This window comes from Scyliorhinus torazame, chromosome 2 (assembly GCF_047496885.1).
Source record: "Scyliorhinus torazame isolate Kashiwa2021f chromosome 2, sScyTor2.1, whole genome shotgun sequence".
In the NCBI taxonomy this organism is placed as follows: domain Eukaryota; kingdom Metazoa; phylum Chordata; class Chondrichthyes; order Carcharhiniformes; family Scyliorhinidae; genus Scyliorhinus; species Scyliorhinus torazame.
Genome location: NC_092708.1, coordinates 160384109 through 160407915, shown reverse-complemented (window position 1 = coordinate 160407915; position 23807 = coordinate 160384109). Strand labels below are relative to the sequence as shown.

General features: G+C 47.1%; 1 protein-coding gene across 1 annotated transcript in view; it reads left to right on the top strand.

Moving 5' to 3' along the window:
- sf3b1 (splicing factor 3b, subunit 1) overlaps window positions 1–23807 on the top strand; it is a 93451-nt gene that overhangs the window by 6947 nt on the left and 62697 nt on the right. The window contains exons 2-4 of the mRNA XM_072478841.1: window positions 19453–19628; window positions 22626–22727; window positions 23606–23720. Of these exons, the coding sequence (XP_072334942.1) occupies window positions 19453–19628; window positions 22626–22727; window positions 23606–23720 (393 nt within the window). The remainder of the gene's footprint in view (window positions 1–19452; window positions 19629–22625; window positions 22728–23605; window positions 23721–23807) is intronic.

Here is a 23807-nt window from a genome sequence, read left to right as displayed (position 1 = left end):
CGGTGCAACCGAAAGTACTCGGACTTCCTCCTGTTTGTGGCCACACTCGCCATCGGGACCTCATACAACAGCCTAACCCACCTGACAAATCCCTCCCCAAACCCGAACCTCTTCAGCACCTCCCACAGGTACCCCCACTCTACCCTATCGAAGGCTTTCTCAGCGTCCATCGCCACCACTATCTCCCCGTCCCTCGCTGGCCTCATGATAATGTTCAAAAGCCTCCGCACATTCGCGTTCAACTGCCTCCCTTTCACAAATCCTGTCTGGTCTTCGTGGATGATCTGTGGCACACAATCCTCAATCCTCGTGGCTAAGACCTTCGCCAGCACCTTGGCATCTACGTTTAGCAACAAAATCGGCCTGTAAGACCCACACTGCAGGGGATCCTTGTCCCGCTTCAGGATCAAGGAGATCAGTGCCTGGGACATCGTCGGGGACAAAGCCGCCCCCCCCCCCCCCCCCCCCCCCCCCCACATCCCTTGCCTCAGTGAAGGTGCTAACTAGCAGCGGGCCCAACAGGTCCATATATTTTTTTTATAGAATTCGACCAGGAAACCGTCTGGCCCCAATGCGTTCCCCGCCTGCATGCTTCCTATCCCCTTGATCAGCTCCTCCAACCCAATCGGGGCCCCCAATCCCGCCACCAGTCCCTCTTCCACCTTTGGAAACCTCAATTGGTCCAGGAAGCGGCCCATCCCTCCCTCCTCCCCTGGGGGCTCGGATTGGTACAATTCCTCGTAGAAGTCCCTGAAAACCCCATTGATGCCAGCTCCACTCCGCACCACACTCCCTCCCCAGTCCTTAACTCCCCCGATCTCCCTAGCTGCGTCCCGCTTCCGAAGCTGATGCGCCAGCATCTGGCTTGCCTTTTCCCCATACTCGTAAATCGCCCCCTAGGCCTTCCTCCACTGCACCTCCGCCTTCCTGGTGGTCACCAGGTCGAATTTGGCCTGGAGGCTACGCCTCTTCCTCACCAATCCTTCCTCGGGCTCCTCCGCATACCTCCTGTCTACCCTCACCATCTCCCCCACCAGCCTCTCCCTCTCCCCCCCGCTCCCTCGGCTCCTTGTGGGCCCTAATGGAGATCAGCACTCCCCTCACCACTGCCTTCAGTGCCTCCCATACCATAAGAACATAAGAGCTAGGAACAGGAGTAGGCCATCTGGCCCCTCGAGCCTGCTCCACCATTTAATGAGATCATGGCTGATCTTTGTGGACTCAGCTCCACTCTCCGGCCCGTACACCATATCCCCGAATCCCTTTATTCTTTAGAAAGGCATCTATCTTTTTCTTAAAAACGTTTAAAGAAGGAGCCTCAGGGGGCTACCCGCCCCCCTCCCCCGCTGACTAGCCATGACCCCTCCTTGACCATAGTAGCAGCAACTGCCCCCCCGGCTAGGACCCATCCTAGCTGATTTACTCCCCCCATTGCACTTCCGCAAGTCAGCTGACTCCTGCTGACCCCGGCCACTCCCCCCTCTCCTTCGACTCCTCCCATTGTGTGGCACACCCTCCTCTCCCGTCCCCATCCATAGGCTCTCCCCCTCCTCCCCTCCGTTCTAAGCGCGGGAAACAACCCTCGCTTCCCCGGCCCCGCCCCCTCCAGTCTTCAGCGCGGGAAAGAGCCCGCGCTTTCCACCTACCAGGCCCCGCCACCTCTGACGCAGCTCCTTTTACAGGCCCGGTCCCCTCACCCCTGGCTCGAACCTCTCCCTCCCCCGCGGGGCCCCATCTCACCTCCAAGAGCCCCCCACCGACCAACCCAACTAAAACAGTGCCCAACCCGCCCCAGCCACCCTCACCAACCCAAAAGAGAAAAAACAAAGAAAAAGTCCCCAATCGCCCTTCTCGACCCTCAATCTGTGTCCAACTTCTCGGCCTGAACAAAGACCCACGCCTCCTCCGGAGACTCAAAGTAATGGTGCCGGTCCTTGTAGGTAACCCACAATTGCGCCGGCTGCAACATGCCAAACTTCACCCCCTTCCTGTGCAGCACCGCCTTCGCTCGATTGTACCCGGCCCCCCTCTTCGCCACCTCCGCACTCCACTCCTGATATATCCGAACCTCCGTGTTCTCCCACCTGCTGATCCTCTCCTTCTTGGCCCATCTGAGCACACACTCCCGATCGACGAACCGATGGAACCTCACCAGCACCGCCCGTGGAGGCTTGTTACCCTTGGGCCTCCTCGCCAGCACTCTATGGGCCCCTGGAAGGACCCCGCTCCCATCAGCGAGTTTAACATGGTGACCACATAGGCCCCCACATCCGGCCCATCCAGCCCCTCCGGGAGGCCCAGAATCCGCAGATTCTTCCGCCCCGACCGATTCTCCACCTCCTCGAACCGCTCCTGCCATTTCTTGTGGAGCGCCTCCACCTTTACCGCCAGGCCTAAGATCTCGTCCTCATTGTCAGAGATCTTTTGTCGAGCCTCGCGGATCGCCACTCCCTGGGCCGTCTGTGTCTCCAGCAGCTTATCAATAGACGCCTTCATCGGCTCTAGCAGGTCCGTTTTAATCTCTCTGAAGCAGCACTGGATACCCTCCTGCTGCTCTTCTGCCCACTGCATCCATGCTGCCTGGTCTCCGCCCGCCGCCATTTTGTCCTTCTTCCCTCGCACCTTCTTCGGGTCCACCACCACCTTTTTTGTCGCCCCGCTCCTAGTTGAAGCCATATACTGACGGGGAGCTGTTGTAGACTCCTTCGCACACCGGGAAATGTCGAAAAAGTGCCGTTGGGGGTCCTGAAAAGAGCCCAAAAGTCCGTTGTTGCGGGAGCCGCCGAATGTGCGACTTAGCTCCACATAGCCGCAACCGGAAGTCCCTTTTATGCTTGTTTAGATGCATCTATACTATTTGCTTCAACCACTCCCCGTGGTGTCAAGTTCCACATTCTCATCATTCCCTGGATAATGAAGTGTCTTCTGAATTCTAGACTGGATTTCTTGGGATCTGTCTTATATTGATGGCCTCTAGTTATGCTCTTCCTTGCAAGAGGAAATATTCTCTCCACATTCACTCTGTCAAAACCTTCCATTATTTTAAAGACCTATTTAGTCACCCCTCAGCCTTCCCTTTTCAAGAGGGGAGACCTCGCCTGTCTAGTTATGTTGTCCAACTGGCAGTTGTTCATGTATGAGCTGGAAGTTGAGTCCTTAGGAGAATCCGTCCTAATCATTCTAATTAATTGGAATAAACCCAATGGATCAAATGATCTTGTATAATTTGTAACAGTCTGATTTTTGTGATGTTCCTGTTTCGGATTTTTATTCATTCAGGGCATGAAGGTGCCACTGGCAAAACCAACATTCATTGTCCATCTCAAATTGCCCATGAGAATGTGGTGGCGTTCCACCTTTTTTAACCACTGCAGTCAGTGTGATAAAGGCACACCCACAGTGTCATTAGTTCAGGAGTTCAAGGATTTTAACTCGCAAAACAAAGATGATATATTTCCAAGTCAGGATGGTGTGTTTGATTTGGAGCTGGTGGTGTTACCATGTGCCTGTTGCCCTTGTTCATGGGTTTGAAGGGGGCTGTGGAAGGAGCTTTGGCAACTTACTGCAGCACACCTTGTGCATGATGTTCTTTACAGCCAAGATGTGCTGGTGGTAGTTTTACGGTGGTGGATGGATGCTATTGAAGTGAGCTGTTGTGTCCTTAATGGGGTCAAACTTCTTGAGAATTGTGGGTGTTACATTCATCCAGGTAAATGAAGAATATCCCATTACACTTCTGATTTGTGTCTTGTGGATCTTAACTCTTTGGAAGGTAAAAGCGAGTCACCTACTGTTGCAGCTGCATTATTTATGTGCTGGTCCAGTTAAGTTTTAAATCAATGATGATTGTCCAAGATGTGGATGGTGATGGATTCAGAGTTGGTAAAGCTATTAAATGTCAATGACAATGATTAAAATCTCTCTTATTGGAGATGGTCATTCCTCAGTACTTGAGGTGTGAATGTTACTTGCTGCTTAGCAGCTCAAGCCTTCATGTTTTCCAAGTCTTGCTGCATGTGGACATAATCTGCTTTATGTTGCGTTGTAGGTAGTACTGAACACTATAAATAATCAGCACACGTCTGCTAATGGGTAGCACGGTAGTACACGTGGCTAGCACTGTGGCTTCAGAGCGCCAGGGTCCCAGATTCGATTCCCCGCTGGGTCACTGTCTCTGCGGATCTGCATGTTCTCCCCGTGTCTGCGTATGTTTCCTCCAGGTGCTCCGGTTTCCTCCCAGTCCAAAGATGTGCAGGTTAGGTAGATTGGCCATGCTAAATTGCCCTGAGTGTTAAAAAAGGTGAGGAGGGGTTATTGGGTTATGGGGATAGGGTGGATGTGAGGGCTTAAGTGGGTTGGTGCAGACTCAATGGGCCGAATGGCCTCCTTTTGCACTGTATGTCTCCACTTCTGACTGTGATGGAGGGGAGGTAGCTAAGATGGTTGGCCCTGGCTCATTGTCCTTAGGAACCCCTGGTGTGCTTCCAGGGGCCAGGAGATATAAACTCCTTACAGTTCCCTCACCACAACTGTTGTGTTCGTTCATACTCTTTTGGAGGTTGAGCAAATAATCATCACCTGTCTTTAATGAGGCAGTTGGCACTGTGGTTAGCACTGCTACCTCACCGTGCCAGGAATCCGAGTTCGATTCCTGCCTTGGGTGACTGTGGAGTTTGCACATTCTCCCTGTGTCTGCATGAGTTTCTTCCGGGTACGCCGGTTTCCTCCCAGAGTCCAAAGGTGTGCAGGTTAGGTGGGGTTACGGGGATAGGGCCGAGGTCGGGTGGATGGTTGATGCAGACTCAATGGGCTGAGTGGCCTCCTTCTGCACTGTTGGGATTCTATAGCTAGATTGGGGGACACTGTGGCACAGTGATTAGCATTGTTGTCTCGGGGCCAGCACGGTAGCGCAGTGGTTAACACTGTGCCTCACGGCGCGGAGGTCCCAGGTTTGATCCCGACCCTGGGTCACTGTCCGTGTGGAGTTTGCACATTCTCCAGTGTTTGGGTGGGTTTCGCCCCCACAACTCAAAGATGTGCAGGGTAGGTGCATTGGCCATGCTAAATTGCCCCTTAATTGGAAAAAATTAATTGGATACTCTAAATTTATTTTAAAAAAGCATTGTTGCCTCGTAGGGCGGCACAGTGGTGCACTGGTTAACACTGCTGCCTCACGCATTGAGGACCCGGGTTTGATCCCGGCCCTGGGGCACTGTCCGTGTGGAGTTTGCTCATTCTCCCCATGTCTGCATGGGTGTCACCCCCACAACCCAAAACGATGTGCAGGATTGGTGAATTGACCGCCCTTAATTAGTAAAAAAGAATTGGGCATTGTAAATTTATTTTTAAAAAAGCATTGCTGTCTCGCAGCACCAAGGACCCGGTTTCAATTCCAGCCTTTGGTAGTTGTGTGAGGTTTGCACTTTCTCCCTGTATCCATGTGGGTTTCCTCCGGGTGCTCTGATCTACAAAGAACAAAGAAAAGTACAGCACAGGAACAGGCCCTTCGGCCCTCTAAGCCTGTGCCGACCATGCTGCCCGTCCAAACTAAAATCTTCTGCACTTCCAGGGTCCGTATCCCTCTATTCCCATCCTATTCATGTGTTTGTCAAGATGCCCCTTAAACAGCACTATCGTCCCTGCTTCCACCACCTCCTCCGGCAGCGAGTTCCAGGTTCCCACTACCCTCTGTTAAAAAAAAAAACTTGCCTCGTACATCTCCTCTAAACCTTGCCCCTCGCACCTTAAACCTATGCTCCCTAGTAATTGACCCCTCTACCCTAGGAAAAAGCCTCTGACTATCCACTCTGTCTATGCCCCTCGTAATTTTGTAGACCTCTATCATGTCGCCCCTCAACCTTCGTCGTTCCAGTGAGAACAGACGGAGTTTATTCAACCTCTCCTCACAGCTAATGCCCTCCACACCAGGAAACATCTTGGTAAATCTCTTCTGCACCCTCTCTAAAGCCTCCACATCCTTCTGGTAGTGTGGCGACCATAATTGAACACTATACTCCAAGTGTGGCCTAACTAAGGTTCTATACAGCTGCAACATGACTTGCCAGTTCTTATACTCAATGCCCCAGCCAATGAAGGCAAGCATGCCGTACGCCTTCTTGAGTACCTTCTCAAACTGTGTTGCCCCTTTCAGCGACCTGTGGACCTGTACACTTGGATCTCTCTGGATGTCAATACTCTTGAGGGTTCTACCATTCACTGTATATTTCCTACCTGCATTAGACCTTCCAAAATGCATGACCTCACATTTCACGGATTAAACTCCATCTGCCATCTCTCCGACCAAGTCTCCAAACAATCTAAATCCTGCTGTATCCTCTGACAGTCCTCAGCGCTATCCGCAATTCCACCAAACTTTGTGTCGTCTGCAAACTTACTGATCAGACCAGTGTCATATGAGAGTACCTTTAAGAAATGGATGTTTAAGCAATGTACCTTTAAGAAAACAGTGATGTCAGAGAGTGGGTGGAGCTGAGCTCAGTTCAACCATTTTGAAGTTTCAGTTTTGAGGAAAAGAGCTTGGGTGTGTGTCTGTTTTGCAGTGAGCTGGATCTGCTGTGATCTCTACCATGAAAGACTATCTCTGGATCATTTGGGTGATTTAAACTCCTAAAGTAAAGCCTTTAACCTGATGTGTTTCTGTGTTAAGTCTCATGGATGTTGAAAGGGATAACTGAAGGATTATTTAGTGTTGTAATATTTTCAGGGTTATCTTTGAAGTTAGGGGTGTTAAGAGATCCAATATTTATTTAAGAGGTTAAGTTGAGTTCATGGAATAAACATTGTTTTGTGTTTAAAAACCCATGTGTCCATAATTGTAATATCACACCTGGAGAACAAGCCGTGTGCTTCCAAAGCAACAATCCATTAAAGGGAGAGGTTGGTTGAACTCCATGACACATTTTGGGGTTCTGAAAACGCCTCGCCCATAACACCAGTTACATTTTCCTCCAAATCATTTATATATATATATATATATATATATACTTATACTACGAACAGCAACGGTCCCAGCACTGATCCCTGCGGAACACCACTAGTCAGTAATCAGAAAAGCACCCTCCCATTGCTACTCTCTTCTATGACCTAGCCAGTTCTGTATCCATCTTGCCAGCTCACCCCTGATCCCGTGTGACTTCACCTTTTGTACCAGTCTGCCATGATGGACCTTGTCAAAGGCCTTACTGAAGTCCATATAGACAACATCCTCTCATAGTCCAAAGATGTGCAGGTTAGATGGATTGACCATGCTTAATTGCATCTTCATGTCCAAAGAGTGTAGGTTAGGTGGGTTTATGGGGCTTGGGCAGGGGAGTAGGGTGCTCTTTTGGAGGGTTGGTGCAGACCTGTTGGGCTGAATGGCCTCTTTCTGCACTGTAAGTATTCTATGAAGGCAGTTAGCATAACAATGTAATTGTCAAAGCATGCAAACATAAAAATATGGAAAGGTTTACATGCCACAAGGAGGAAATCCCTCTAGTCTTGTCCGTGTTATTTGAAAATAGTATGTAACCGGATCCCACCTTGGATAGCGCTTCAAGCGTTCATTAAATGTGATTCGGGTTTCTGTCTCTCCCACCATTTCAGACAGTGTGTCCTGGACCCCCACCCCAACTCCCCTCTAATTCTTCTACCAATTACTTTAAATGTATGGCTCCTCGTTATTGACCTTTCTGCCAACGAAAATAGGTCCTTTGTATCCATTGTATCTAGGCCCCTCAATTTTCTTTATGCAGGGTGTGATTCTAGACCAGTCTTTTTCAAACCTTTTTGCCCGAGACCTATTTTTACCAGTCGGCCGACCTTTGCGACCCACGCCGGCCGACCTTTGCGACCCACGCCGGCCGACCTTTGCGACCCACGCCGGCCGACCTTTGCGACCCACGCCGGCCGACCTTTGCGACCCACGCCGGCCGACCTTTGCGACCCACGCCGGCCGACCTTTGCGACCCACGCCGGCCGACCTTTGCGACCCACGCCGGCCGGCCGCTGCGACCCACGCCGGCCGGCCGCTGCGACCCACGCCGGCCGGCCGCGGCGCCCCACGCCGGCCGACCTTTGTGACCCACGCCGGCCGACCTTTGCGACCCACGCCGGCCGACCTTTGCGACCCACGCCGGCCGACCTTTGCGACCCACGCCGGCCGGCCGCTGCGCCCCACGCCGGCCGGCCGCGGCGCCCCACGCCGGCCGACCTTTGTGACCCACGCCGGCCGACCTTTGCGACCCACGCCGGCCGACCTTTGCGACCCACGCCGGCCGACCTTTGCGACCCACGCCGGCCGGCCGCTGCGCCCCACGCCGGCCGGCCGCGGCGCCCCACGCCGGCCGACCTTTGTGACCCACGCCGGCCGACCTTTGCGACCCACGCCGGCCGACCTTTGCGACCCACGCCGGCCGACCTTTGCGCCCCACGCCGGCCGGCCGCTGCGCCCCACGCCGGCCGGCCGCGGCGCCCCACGCCGGCCGACCTTTTTCACTTACCTTTAATGTGACAGGTGTGGCTGCGTTGCTGATCACGGGAGGAATGTCTGACAGCGGCGGCTGGCTTTTAAAAATGCCGGCTGTGGTGGACATTTGCGATTGCTTGCATGCCGGATCAAGCAGTGCACAAATCGCCCCCTCCTGACGTCAGCGCGCTGTCCAGGGCCAGATTTTTCAGAAACAATGGAGTCCTCCCACCGGAAACAGCGGCAGAATGCAGGTCACGCTCCCTGTACGCTGACGTCATGTGTTCTGGGCGCGAGAGAGATTCCTCCATTTTGCAGCTGTAGGCAAAACCCACGAAGAAGAAGCTGAAAAGAGGAACACAGCAGCATACAGAGATTACTAGAGATATGGGTTATTAATTGTGCCGTTGCAAATCAGGATTCAAAGTTCATGTGTGTTATTTGCAGGGAAGCAATGGCAAAATGAGTTTAAACCCTCAAAGCTTCAAAGACATAGGGAGCACGGTGGCGCAGTGGGTTTGCCCTGCTGCCTCATGGCACTGAGGTCCCAGGTTCGATCCCGGTTCTGGGTCCCTGTCCGTGGAGTTTGCACATTCTCCCCATGTTTGCGTGGGTTTAGCTCCCACAACCCGAAAGAAGTGCAGGCTAGGTGGATTGGCCATGCTAAATTACCCCTTAATTGGAAAAATGAATTGGGTACTCTAAATTTGTAAAAAAAATACTTCAAAGACATTTGAAGACTAAACATGGCGAGTTTGAGGGCAAACTTCTTTATTTTGCTCAACGGTGCAACGGTGCCCTGAGATCATAAATCATCAGTTGAAGTCGTGCTCAGAAATGTAACATTGAATAACAAAGCATGTGAGATCGTGAGGACCAAGCACCTGTCACATTAAAGTTAAGTGAAAATGGTAGGTCGCAAAGTTCGGCCGGCGTGGGTCCTGAAGGATGGCCGGTTGGAAAAATGGGTCCCAGGCAAAAAAGTTTGATAAAGACTGGTGTCGGGAACACGGCAACCAATTTGTGCACAGCGAATTCCCACAGGCAGCATAGTGTAGGAAACAAGCAGCCAATTTGTGCACAGCAACCTCCCTCAGGCAGCATAATGTAGGAAACAAGCAGCCAATTTGTACACACCGACCTCCCACAGGCAGCATAGTACAGGAAACACTCAGCCAATTTGTGCACAGTGACCTCCCACAGGCAGCATAGTATAGGAAATAAGCAGCCAATTTGTGCACAGCAACCTCTCACAGGCAGCATAGTGTAGGAAACAAGCAGCCAATTTGTACACACCAACCTCCCACAGGCAGCATAGTACAGGAAACACGCAGCCAATTTGTGCACAGCAACCTCCCACAGGCAGCATAGTACAGGAAACACGCAGCCAATTTGTGCACAGTGACCTCCCACAGGCAGCATAGTTAGGAAACAAGCATCCAATTTGTGCACAGCAACCTCTCACAGGCAGCATAGTGTAGGAAACAAGCAGCCAATTTGTACACACCAACCTCCCACAGGCAGCATAGTACAGGATACACACAGCCAATTTGTGCACAGCAACCTCCCACAGGCAGCATAGTTAGGAAATTAGCAGCCAATTTGTGCACAGCAACTTCTCACAGGCAGCATAGTGTAGGAAACAAGCAGCCAATTTGTGCACAATGACCTCCCACAGGCAGCACAGTATAGGAAACACACAGCCAATCTGTGCACAGTGACCTCCCACAGGCAGCATAGTTAGGAAACAAGCAGCCAATTTGTAAACAGCAACCTCCCACTTGCAGCATTGTTGAGGAAACAAGCAGCCAATTTGTGCACAGCAACTTCTCACAGGCAGCATAGTGTAGGAAACAAGCAGCCAATTTGTGCACAATGACCTCCCACAGGCAGCACAGTATAGGAAACGAGCAGCCAATTTGTGCACAGCGACTTCTCACAGGTAGCATAGTGTAGGAAACAAGCAGCCAATTAATGCACAGCGACCTCCCACAGGCAGCATAGTATAGGAAACAAGCAGCCAATTTGTGCACAGCGACTTCTCACAGGCAGCATAGTGTAGGAAACAACCAGCCAATTAATGCACAGCGCCCTCCCACAGGCAGCATAGTATAGGAAACAAGCAGCCAATTTGTGCACAGTAACTTCTCACAGGTAGTATAGGAAACAAGCAGCCAATTAATGCACAGCGACTTCTCACAGGCAGCATAGTGTAGGAAACAAGCAGCCAATTAATGCACAGCGACCTCCCACAGGCAGCATAGTATAGGAAACAAGCAGCCAATTTGTGCACAGCGACTTCTCACAGGTAGTATAGGAAACAAGCAACCAATTTGTGCACAGTGACTTCCCACAGGCAGCATAGTATAGGAAACAAGCAGCCAATTTGTGCACAGCGACCTCTCACAAGCAGCATGGTGTAGGGAATAAGCAGCCAATTTGAGCACCGCAACCTCTCACAAGCAACATAGTATAAAGAACCTGTGGCCAATTTGTGCACAGTGACCTCCCACAAGCAACATAACATAGGAACGAGGCAGCCAATTTGTACACAGCAACCTCCCACGAACAGCATAGTGTAGGGAACACAGCAGTCAATTTTTGCAGCAACTTCCCATCAGCAGCAATGTGTTAATGATCCAAAAATCTGTTTTCATGATGTTGATTAATAAACATTGGCCAGGATACCAGGGATAATTACTATTTTTGTTTAATTTAAATTTTTCCAATTCAGCGGCACTTTAGCGTGGTCAGTCCACCAACCCTACATATCTTTGGGTTGTAGGGCTGAGACCCATGCAGACACTGGGAGAATGTGCAAACTCCACACAGACAGTGACCCAGAGCCAGGATCGAACCTGGGTCCTCAGCGTTGTGAGGTAGCGGTGCTAACCAGTGCGCCACCGTGCCGTCTTTACTGTGGAAAATTCTAATGCTGTTCTTTGAAATATTTCCATGGGTAATTTTACAACAGTTTGTGAGAGCAGGCAGGGTCTCCGTTTAATTCATCATCTGAAAAACGGCATCTCCATCAACTCTGCACTTGCACAGTTTTGTGCTGGAGTGTTGGCCATGATTTTTGTACTAAGTCATGGGATGAGACTTGAACTCTAATTTTCTGACTCACAGGCGAGTATGCTAAAAACTGAGCCTAAGGGCTGCACCTAAATATCACAAAAGCTATGAACCAGGACGAGACAATTAATGCATTGCTAAAGACTTGCACTCTAGAACCAACCATGCCCCAAGCCTAGCTGTATCAGGCAAGTTCCAACAGTGGCATCTACCCAATATGGAAAATTGCCCAGGAATGTTATGTCCACAAAAAGCAGGACATATCCAATTCAACCAATTACCATCCCATCAATCTATTCTCAACCATAGACAAATTGAGGGAAGGTACATTGACAGTGCTATCAAGGGACACGTGTGCACCAATGAGCCCTGTGAGTCACCAGATTCTGGGTTCAAGTGCCCGCTCCAAAGCTTTAGAACAAAAATCGCTGTTTGACAATGCTGTCCTGAAGGAGTGTTGCACTATTAGAGATGTCTTCTTTCAGATGAGGCCTTAAATCAAGACCCTCAGCTGCCTCCAGAGAACCATAGAATTACTGCAGTGCAGTAGGAGGCCAGTCGGCCCATCTAACCTCCACTGACTCTGAAAGAACGCCCTACCTAGGCCCACTCCACCACCCTCTTTCCATAACCCCACCTAACCCGCACATCTTTAGACATTTAACGGGCAATTTTGCATGGCCAATCCACCTAACCTGCACATCTTTGGATGTAGATTATCACGTGTCTGAGATTTATCGGCCTTCAATCCCATCAATTACCCAACACCGTTTCCCTGCCTATACTGATTTTCTTCAGTTCCTCCCTCTCACTAAACCGTGTTCCCAACATTTCTGGTATGTTATTTGTGTCCTCCTTTGTGAAGACAGAACCAAAGGATATGTTAGTTGGTCAATCATTTCTTTGTTCCCCATTATAAATTTCCCTGTTTCTGACTGTAAGGGACCTACATTTGTCTTCACCAATCTTTTTCTCTTCACATACCTATAGAAGTTTTTACAGTCAGTTTTTATGTTCCCTGCACGCTTACTCTTGTATATTTTCCCTTTCTTAATCAATCCCTTGGTCCTCCTTTGCTGCATTCTAAACTCCTCCCAATACTCCGGTCTGTTGTTCTTTTCCAGCCAATTTGTATGCCTCTTCCTTGGATCTAATACTACCCCTAATTTCCCTTGTAAGCCATGGTTAGGTCACATTTTGTGTTTTACTTTTGTTTCATTGTGTACCACCATTCATGAATTTAGTGGAACTGCAACACTTTGATTTGATTTGTTGGCTGTGAGATCGCTGAGCTAGTCTATATATGGTCAGTCCCATTTAGGACAGTGGTATGGAAGGAGGGGAAGTCGTCAACAATAATGAACTTTACGGCGGTCACTTCTACCACTACCATCATGGAAAGATATCTACCACTACCATCATAAAGATAATCTGCAACCAATAGATTGACGAGGATGAGGTCAAGTTGGAATTTCCCTTGTGTTACTTCTCTCACCTCCTGCTGCAAGCCCAGTCTGGCATCCATGGTCCTTCAGGACTCATCCTGCTCAGGCAGTAGTGGTGCTACCGAGCTATGTTTGGTGATGGATATTGATGCTCCTCGTCGAGGAGAGGCATTCTGTGCCTTTGCCTTCAATATATCTTCCAAGTGGTATTCACCATTAGAGAGTACTGATTTATCAGCTGAAGAAGGGCAGTAGATTGTAATCAGCAGAAGGTTTCCTTGCCTATGTCTGATTGCCATGAGACTTGAGGTCTGGACTCAGTGTGGAGGATTCCAAGGGCCTTCTAAGACCATAAGATGCAGGAATCATGTTCGGCCCATTGAGTTTGCTCCATCATTCAATGAGATCATGGCTGATCTGATATAATCCTCAACTCCCCTCTCCTGCCTTACCCTTGATTACACAGATTCACTACTCTTGAGAGAAGAAATTCCTCCTCATCTCTGTCTTAAATGGGTGACCCCTTACTTACTCTTTGGTTATGCCCTCTAGTCTTGACTCTTCCACAAGAGGAAACATCCTCTCAGCATCTACTCCATCAAGCCCCCTGAGAATCCTGTAAGTCTCAATAAGATCACCTCTCATTCTTCTAAACTCCAATGAGTACAGGTCCAACCTACTTAACCTCTCCTCATTAGAAAATCCCTCCATACCCTGGATCAGCCTAGTGAACCTTCTCTGGACTGTCTCCAATGCCAGTGTACCTTTCCTGAGATAAGGGGACTAAAACTGTTCACAGTATTCCAGTGTGTGGTCTAACAAGTGCCTTGTGTAGTTTTAGCAGGACTTTCCCTATTTTTGTACTCCATTCCCTTTGACATAAAGGCCAACATTCCATTTACCTTTCCAATTACTTGTGAAATTGCATGCAAGCTTTTTATGATTTATGCATGAGGATCCCTAAGTAATAATAATAATTGTGTATTGTCATAAGTAGGCTTCAATGAAGTTACTGTGAAAAGCCCCTAGTCGCCACATTCCAAGTTTTTGTCCACCCACCTGTCTGTATCCCTCTAGATTCTTTGTGTCACCCTCATCACTTGCCTTCCCACCTAATTTTGTGTCATCTGCAAACTTGGCCCCAGCACGGATCCCTGTGCCACTCCACTAGTTACAGGTTGCCATCCTGAAAATGCCACTCTTATCTCAACTCTGTCTTCTATTAGTTAGCCAATTCTCTATCCTCAACACCATGGGCTTTTGTCTTATTGTGTGGCGCCTTAGGGAAAGCTGTTTGGAAATCCAAGTATGTTAGGCCTGCTGGTTCCCCTTCATCTACCCTGCTTGTTAACATCTCAACTAATTCTAATAAGCTTGTCAGACACGTTTTCCCCTTCATGAAGCCATGCTGACTCTACCTGATTGTATTATTCATTTCTAAATGCTTTGCTATTACATCCTTTAAAATGGATGCTTAACATTTCCCCAATTACAGATGTTAAGCTAACTGGCCTATAGTTACTTGTTTCTGTCTCTTTTCTCTCTCTCTCTCTCTCTCTTCTTCTTCTCCCCCCCCCCCCCCCCCCCCCCCCCCCCCCGGCCTTTTGAATAAAGTTTTCTAATCTTCTCGGACTTTTCCAGAATTGAACAATTACATAGAACATTACAGCATAGTACAGGCCCTTTGGCCTTCGATGTTGCGCCGACCTGTGAAACCACTCTAAAGCCCATCTACACACTTCCCTTATCGTCCATATGTCTATCCAATGACCATTTGAATACCCTTAGTGTTGGCGAGTCCACTACTGTTGCAGGCAGGGCATTCCACACCCTTACTACTCTCGTTGGAAGATTACTAGCAGTTCATCCACTATCTCTGTAGCTGCTTTCTTGTCTGCCAGAATGCAACCCATCAGGTCCAGGGAATTTATCGGCCTTTAGCCCCATTTGTTTTCATAGTACTTTTCCCCTACAGATTATTATTGTATTTATTTCCTTCTGCCCCTTGATTATTTAATATTTTTGCAATGTTTTTAGTGTTTTCTACCTTGAAGACTGTCACAAAGTATTTGTTTAACTCCTCTGCCATTTCCTGGTTTCCCATTGTTGTTTACGCAGTCTCATTCTTTAAGGACCTACGTTCACTTTGGCCTCTCCCTCCCTTTTTGTACATTTATAGAAGACCTTGCTGTCTGTTTTTGTTTTACTTGCTAGTTTACCTTCATAGTTTATCTTCCCTGTCTTTATTATTTTTGGTCATCTTTTGTTGGTTTTTAAAACATTCCCAATCCTCTGGCTTACCACTAATCTTTGACACATGATATGTTTTTTTTCTTTCAATTTAATAGTATCCTTCAATTCATTATGACCATAGCTGATTTATCCCCTTTCCAGAATCTTTCTTTCTTACTGGGATAAACCTTTGCTATGAGTCATGAACTATTTTCAGAAACACCTGCCATTGCTGATGACCATCTTTCCTGCTAAACTCCTTTCTCAGTTCACTCCAACCAACTCTGCCCTTATTCCTTTAAAATTACCCTTATTTAAATGCAGCACAGCTGCTTCTGACCCAAGTTTCTCACTCTCAAATTGAATGCTAAATTCTACCATGTTTTGGTCACTGCTTCCTCGGGGATCTTTTACTCTGAGATTGTTTTTTAAACATGCCTCATTATACATTACCAGATCCAAAATAGCCTGATCACTGATTGGATCCACAGCATATTGTTCTACGAAACTGTGCTGGATACATCTATGAATTCTTCCTCATGGTTACCTCTGCCAATTTGATTTTCCCAATTTGCATGAAGATTAAAGTCACCCATGATTAAAATATTACCTTTTTACATGTCTTTATTATCTCCTGATTTATTCTCCGTTCTACAGTATAGGTTCTGTTTGGGGGCATATAGACTACTCCCACCTTCATCTTCTTTCCCTTTTCTACATATTCCAGTCCAATAACTGTGTACTACTATGATACTGTCTCTGGCAGGTCTGTCCTGCTGGTGGGACAGGCTTTACCCAGGAATGATGATGGAAGAATCTGGAACATTGTTTAAAAGGTATGTTTCTGTGAATGGCTACATTAGGCTGTTGCTTGACTAGCCTTTGGGACAATTCTTTGAATTTTGGCGAAAGCCTTTGTTCCGGACATGAGAAATTTCTACCAGTTGGTGGATTTCCAACTTTTCAAGAATGGAATTCTGTCCGTGGAAATAATTTTCCAATTTCCGTCTTTGGTAGTTGTTAGTGAGCTTGACCTGGATCTTGTGCTTTCAACCGATCTCTCAAGTCTGGGCTGTCTTGATACAATCCATGAACTCCAGAGTGAAGAACCCCATTCTAGCTTATGACCAGACCTGACCCCGAACTGTTGCCATTCAGCCTCATGCCTGTCTGGATGTAGCTGCCAAGACTCATACCACTGGGAGGATGAGCTCTGCTGCTGGCTGCTTGGTGGAGCTGCAGGCTGCGGCAGGCATGCTGAGGGGGAAGGAGCAGCAGACCACAAGACTCTGCTTGTTGTAGTAAATTGCAGCTGGTTTTCAGTCACTGTAGCTGGGTGATGCTGTAAACCTATGGAAAGACCAGAAAGGGGGCGTTGGTGAAGAGGGACTGTAGAATGAGTGGAGGGGAGCGGGTGACAGAGTTGGGAAGAAGGGCTGCTTGCTGACTTTTGGGGAGGAGAGGAGCAAGGAAGAGAGATTGCTGAGTAAGTGGTGGTTGGGGAGGCGGGTTGGAAAGGGGCTGCCGTGTGCATGGGAGTGTTGAGTGGTTGCTGAGTTAGTTTAGGGAGGGGTTTGGAAAGAGGCGCTGATGTCGGCGAAGGCTATTGGAAAGAGAGGCGTGTTTGCGTGTGTCTGATGGGGAAAGAGGTGCTGATTACACTACGTGTATGGGGCTGGGTAGGGGGAGAGGGGCTTCGTTGAGTCTTCTGTCACCAGGGAATATGACGAGCTTTGCCGAAATCTATAACAATTAAATGATGGTTTTACAAAGTACATAAAAGAAATGATATTCATATTCATGATGTATTATATTTTGATTTTGAATATGCTAACTTTATATGCTGAATGTTACACTACTGAATTGTTTTTGCTGACATCTGAGGTAACGGTAATTTTCAGAAGTTTTTATATTCGTTCATAGGATGTAGGTTTTTACCGGCTAGGCCATTATTTGTTACCTATCCCTAATTTCCCTTAAGAAGGTGGTGCTGAGTAAAAATGGGGTCACGTTGAAAAATAGTCAATGAAACATTACTGTAGTCTTTTGTTTTGCTTCATACGTACATAACCCAGCAAGGTCATGTTCTGATGTTAGTATGGACTTCAATCTGGATTACATGTATAAACTGCATTAAATTATACAAATGTAAAGGTCCAGAGTCTGACAGTCATAGAGAGTCAACAAGGGGAAACTAATATTTCTACCTATTTAAAATCTAATAATTCTGCCCATTTGAAATGGCCCAGAAGTACTTGCGTTTCACTGCAGATCATTAAAAAGTGCGATAGTTATATCATAGAATTTACAGTGCAGAAGGAGGCCATTCGGCCCATCAAGTCTGCACCGGCTCTTGGAAAGAGCACCCGACCCAAGGTCAACACCTCCACCCTATCCCCATAACCCAGTATCCCCACCCAACACTAAGGGCAATTTTGGACACTAAGGGCAATTTATCATGGCCAATCCACCTAACCTGCACACATTTGGACTGTGGGAGGAAACCGGAGCACCCGGAGGAAACCCACGCACACACTGGGAGGATGTGCAGACTCCGCACAGACAGTGACCCAAGCCGGAATCGAACCTGGGACCCTGGAGCTGTGAAGCAATTGTGCTATCCACAATGCTGCCATGCTGCCCTTGTAATTCCTTGTTACAATTTTCAGACATTTTGTCTTCAACTAACTTTCAGATCTTTTTGCCTTTGGCTATTCTCATCCCTGTTTGACATGTCCACTGCTTAGTTCAATGCTGGCTGGTCCAATGCTTACTTCAGTACAGTAGGTTATCTTCCCTAAAGGAATGAACTAGATGGGTTTTTAACAAATGTCTGCAAATTTCATCCTTGCCTCCACTGATGCTTTTTATTGTATATTTATCACTGCTGCCTCACGGCACTGAGGCCCCAGGTTCGATCCCGGCTCTGGGTCACTGTCCGTGTGGAGTTTGCACATACTCCTCGTGTTTGCGTGGGTTTTGCCACCACATCCCAAAGATGTGCAGGGTAGGTGGATTGGCCACGCTAAATTGCCCCTTAATTGGAAAAAATGAGCACTCTAAATTTAAAAAAAAATATTGTATATTTATTCATTTGACAATTGAAGTTCCCCATGTCATTGTGGGATTTAAGCTCACATTTGTGGATCATTTATCCAGGTGCCTGGATTGTTAGTCTAGTCACTGTGGAGGAGGCGATGGCTTAGTGATATAGTGGTATTGGAAGTAATCCAGAGACCCAGGGTAATGCTGTGAGGATCTGGGTTCAAATTTGAATTCAATGAAAATCTGGAATTAAAAAACCATCTGGTTCACTAATGCCCTTTAGGGCAGGAAATATGCCGTCCTTACCTGGTCCAGCCTACATATGACTCCAAACCCTCAGCAATGTGGTCAACTCTTAAAGCCCTCCAGCAAGCCACTCAGTTGCAGGGCAGTTAGGGATGGGTGATCAGTCGACACCCATATCCAATGAATTTAAAAAAACCCACTATGCTATAATTCCTACCACCCTTATATGGTCAGTTTGATTGACTGGAACTATCGAAACTCACTTGACAAGTGTTTTACACTTGAAGGTTGTAATTATTTTTATGAATGGTTTGTGTGGAGACAGTAGGTTGAAACACTCAGCCCTGTGGAGGCAGCTTTGGAGTTGCCACACATTCGATCAACTCCACGTCATCTTAACCCACTTGCGAGCACTTTTTCCAGAGGTGGGCTCCTCCGACAGTGGCAGGTTGACAGTTGAGCTCTATACTTTGAACATGCAGATTTTGCGAGCAGAGGAGGGGACATTTTGGCAGGTGGTTGGAGCCTCAGCGACAGCAATTTGAAAGGATGCTGTCTTCCATATTACAGCCATACCATTGAGCTTTTAAATAGCAGAAACGGATGTCTCTGATGTTGATATGCATGTTGCTAATGGCAGCTGCAATGCCTCCCTGTCACTCCATTAATTCAGCCATGCCAGCCTGCATTGTAAAGAGCTGCAATTAATGTGCTCTCACCTTTGGAACACATCCATCATTGCTAATTAGGTGGCAACTTGGAGACATCCTTTTAATTGTAAAATTAGACCATCAGACACACATCTGAAATGTGTGGGGAAGGACCCAAAATTGATTCAAAGCTCAAAGGAAAATTTCTGTGGACAAGTAGAAAAGTATCAACGGACCAAATAATTGATTCGCTCAAGTTGTAACTACTTTTACTTTTTTTCCCTTTCCAAAGATATTGAGGCACAGATCAGAGAAATCCAGAACAAGAAAGCAGCTCTTGTTGCAGAAGGTGATGCTGATGGAGTTGGTCTTGATTCAACTGGTTACTATGATCAGGAGATCTATGGCGGAAGTGACAGCAGATTTGCAGGATATATGACATCAATTCCTGCAAATGAGCAAGAAGAGGTAAATAATTTTGCTTAAAATGTCTCCATTAAGTTGCAGCCTATTACATAAACATTATTATTCAATCACAATTTGTTTCCAGACCACATTTTTAATTGTATTAACTTAAATCATTTACTAGTTGAAGTGCTATTTATGAAAATTAGTAACAGGCAATGTGAGGTGTGCCATCTTCAGTGATATCCTGCGATCTTAACTTTTCTCACGAAAAAAACCCAGAAAACTGTCTTCTAAAGGTGTGGTGATCTGATGAATCACTTGGAGTGATCTTTTTCATTCTTTGGTTTACTGTCAAATCTGAATTGGGGGACACCATTTAAAAAAAAAAAAAGTAATTTATTCCAAACTTATTCAAACTGTTAAAATACGCTGCATCTGTCCAGGGAACAGTTTTACAGTCTGTACAGGTTTTTCCCCTCTCGTGCTGGATCCCTTATAGGACTCTTCCTCCATCCTAATCCACTCTACCCCCTCCTTCTCCACATTCGCCGCCCAATGATAATGCAGCAGGTTCTGTAACGCCAACCCCTCCTTCTGCCTCTGCAGCAGGGCCCTCTTTACCCATGGCACCTTCCGCGTCCATATGAACTCTGAAATAAGTATCCAACTACTGAAAAAAGGCCTTTGGAACAAAATTTGGAAGCGTCTGGAATATAATTGGAACATTAGCAGGGCATTTATTTTCATCACTTGAACCCTCTCTGCCAGTGTCAGATGCAGCGTATCCCACCTCTTAAAGTCCTCCCTTATCTCCTCCACCAACTATGTTCTATGTAGGTTCCACTTGTGTAGCGTCGCCTGCTCACCCGTCACTTGGATCCTCACATACCAAAACCTACCCCTGGCCACTTTGAATGGTAACCATCGGGACCACGTACAACAGACGCACCCATGCCACAAATTTCGGCCCAAACCCGAACCTTCCCAGGACCTCGAACAGATACTGCCACTCCACCCGATCGAATACCTTCTCTGCGTCCATGGATACCACCACCTCCGGTACCGTCCTCGACCGCGTCATAAACATGTTCAACAATTGCCTTATATTACTCGAGGGTTGCCTGCCCTTTAAGAAGCCCGATTGATCCTCTGCAACCACTCCCAGGACACATCCTTCCAGTCTCCCCACCACTAGCTTGGCCAGTACTTTTATGTCTGTGTTTAAAAGTGATATGGGCCTGTTTGACCCACATTCTAATGAGTCCTTTCCCCTTCTTTGGTATAAGCGTAATCGTCGTGCGTGTCATTGTCTCCGGCAGCTCCCCCTTCTCCAGCGCCTCGCTAAATGCCACCAGTAGATGTGGTGCCGATTCCGCAGCAAACACCTAATAAAATTCTGCCAGGTAACCGTTTGGCCCGAGGCCTTCCCCAACTTCAACCTCCTTATGCTTTCCATTGCCTCCCTCAGCCCTAAAAGCTCCTCTAGTGCCTGCCTTTTCTCTTCATGCAGCCACGGGAATTCCAGCCCGTCTAAGAACCCCATATCTCCCTCTTCGCCTCCCCGGGTCCGCCCTGTACAGTTCCTCGGAATATTCCCTAAACACCTCATTTATCTTCCCCGGCTCCGACCCCATCCCTGTCTGTACTCTCAATTTCCCCAGAAGCAGCCTGCCTCTGTAACTGATGTGCCAACATGCGGTTTGCCTTCTCTCCATTCTCATACTGCACCCCCTTGCCTTCCGCAGCTGCCCCACCACCCTCCCCGTTGTCAACCTATCGAACTGTCCCTGTAGCTTTTTCCTTTTCGCCAATCCATCCGCGGTGGTAGCCCTCGAATGCGCCCTGTCCATCTTGCCCAATAATTGTTCATACTCCTCTCTCCTTTTCTATCTTCATGCACCATGAACAAGATAATCTCCCCCCAAACCACTGCCTCAATGCCTCACAGAATGTGGCCGTGGACACCTCCACATTTTGGTTCAACTCCACGTAATCCTGAATCACCGACCGCATCGTATCACAACCCCCCCCCGGTTCTTAAAACGCCATGGGTCCACCATGCCCATCCTTTCCACAAACCCTAACAGCTCCTTTGCCATCCGCAAATTGGGACACACCATATGGGTTAATATTTAATGGAATTTGACAAAAGGTATTTTGGCGCCTTTTATTTTAAAATAAATTTAGAGTACCCAATTACTTTTTTCCAATTAAAGGGCAATTAAGCGTGGTCAATCCACCTGACCTGCACATCTTTGGGTCGTGGGGTGAAACCCACGCAGACACGGGGAGAATGTGCAAACTCCACATGGACAGTGACCCAGGGCTGGGATTGAACTCAGGTCCTCAGCACCGTAGACAGCAGTAGTAACCAGTATTTGGGCACCTTGATTTGACACCGCTGAGTGTCTTTAAGACAGAAGTTGATAAATTCTTGATTTCTCGAGGAATTAAGGGCCATGGAGAGAGAGCGGGTAAATGGAGTTGAAATCAGTCTTGATTGAATGGTGGAGTGGACTCGATGGGCCGAATGGCCTTACTTCCGCTCCTATGTCTTATGGTCTGTTTTGCTGAATGATAGATCGTGATCAGATGTGTAGGTGGGTGTATTCAGATCTGACAGTAAGAAACGATGAAGAATAGTAATGTTATTCAGCTCATGTTTTAACTCAAATTTTAAATAGTTATCATAGCTGTTTTCTCGAGCAATCCAAAATAAGGCCCACTTTATTATTCTCTTTCGAACAGCCTTTTATAACCACTTTTTTGGCAGTATTTAAATTTCCTAAGATCTTTTGCAACATACTTTGTAAGTATTTGGATCCAATGGCTGAATTCTGAATATTTGCAATACCTCTCCAATGAAATTTTTCTTTGTGGAGAGGTGGTAATCAACTGTTCCTTACACATAATTGTGTAAAATATTCTGTTTCTAAAGAAGAAATAGGAGAAAACAAAAGCTAAGATCATATTTGTTAAAAAGCTGAAATAAAATTAAAATAAATTAATCCGAAGAGGAGTGTTTTATTTTACTGCATTATATGTTTGCCTTCATAGGATGATGATGACTATTCGTCTCCAAGTTTGCTTGGTCAGAAGAAGCCTGGATATCATGCACCAGTGGCATTACTCAATGATATACCACAGTCAAATGAGCAGGTAGCATTTTGTTCCTATCAATTTTCTGTGTTTATTGATTTTTTTTAGCGCTGGGCTGAGAACCATAGACTTCCTTATTTGGTGGAAATGCCTCTCATTATTTAAATTCTGTGTGGCTTGACAGATGTATAAACCTGTTCATCATAAACCTGCAAATGGAATGGCTAGTAGATATTATTCTTTATCAGCGATGCTCATAAAGAAATAAAAGTTTATTCTCCTGTTTTTTGAATTCAGGCAAGATTGCTCAAATAATTTACAAATGTGTGCTCCTTTACAAAAACTGTTGAGATCATTTGTACTTGGTTTCTTCATTAGCAGAATATTTCTGTCCTAAATTTGATGTATTTTTCTGTAAAAAGGTTCTGAGAAATGGCAGAAACACAGAAAATACTGGGCAATCTCAGTCTATTGACAAAGAGTCATCCAGACTCGATACATTAGTCCTCTTCTCTCCACTGATGCTGTCAGACGCGCTGAGATTGTCCAGTATTTTCTGTTTTTGTTTCAGATTCCAGCATCTGCAGTAATTTGCTTTTATCGTGGCAATTTGAACCAGCGTATTAGATAGCATTTAGGATTTCGGAAGTTTTAAAAATAAATTTAGAATACCCAATTATTTGTTTTTCCAATTAAAGGGCAATTTAGCATGGACAAAAAACCTGACCTGCACATTTTTGGGTTGTGTGGGTGAAACCCACGCAGACAGGGGGAGAATGTGCAAACTCCACACGGACATTGATCCAGGGCTGGGTTCGAGCCCGGGTCCTCAGCGCCGTAGTCCCAGCTAACCACTGCGCCACATGCCGCCCTCCTGAATTTTGTAAGTTTAATGCTTAATTTTGTTATTTACAACTTTTCGTACTTTTTGCTTACAGTATGATCCATTTGCTGAACATCGACCGCAGCGAATTGCGGAACGGGAAGATGAGTATAAAGCACGTAGGAGACAGATGATTATTTCCCCCGAGCGCCATGACCCGTTTGCAGATGGTAATTTTTTCAGATTGTGCAGCTTTTTGATGAGGGTGTATAACAGTTCAGCCCTTGAACTTTCTTTACTGTGCTTATTTCACAGTT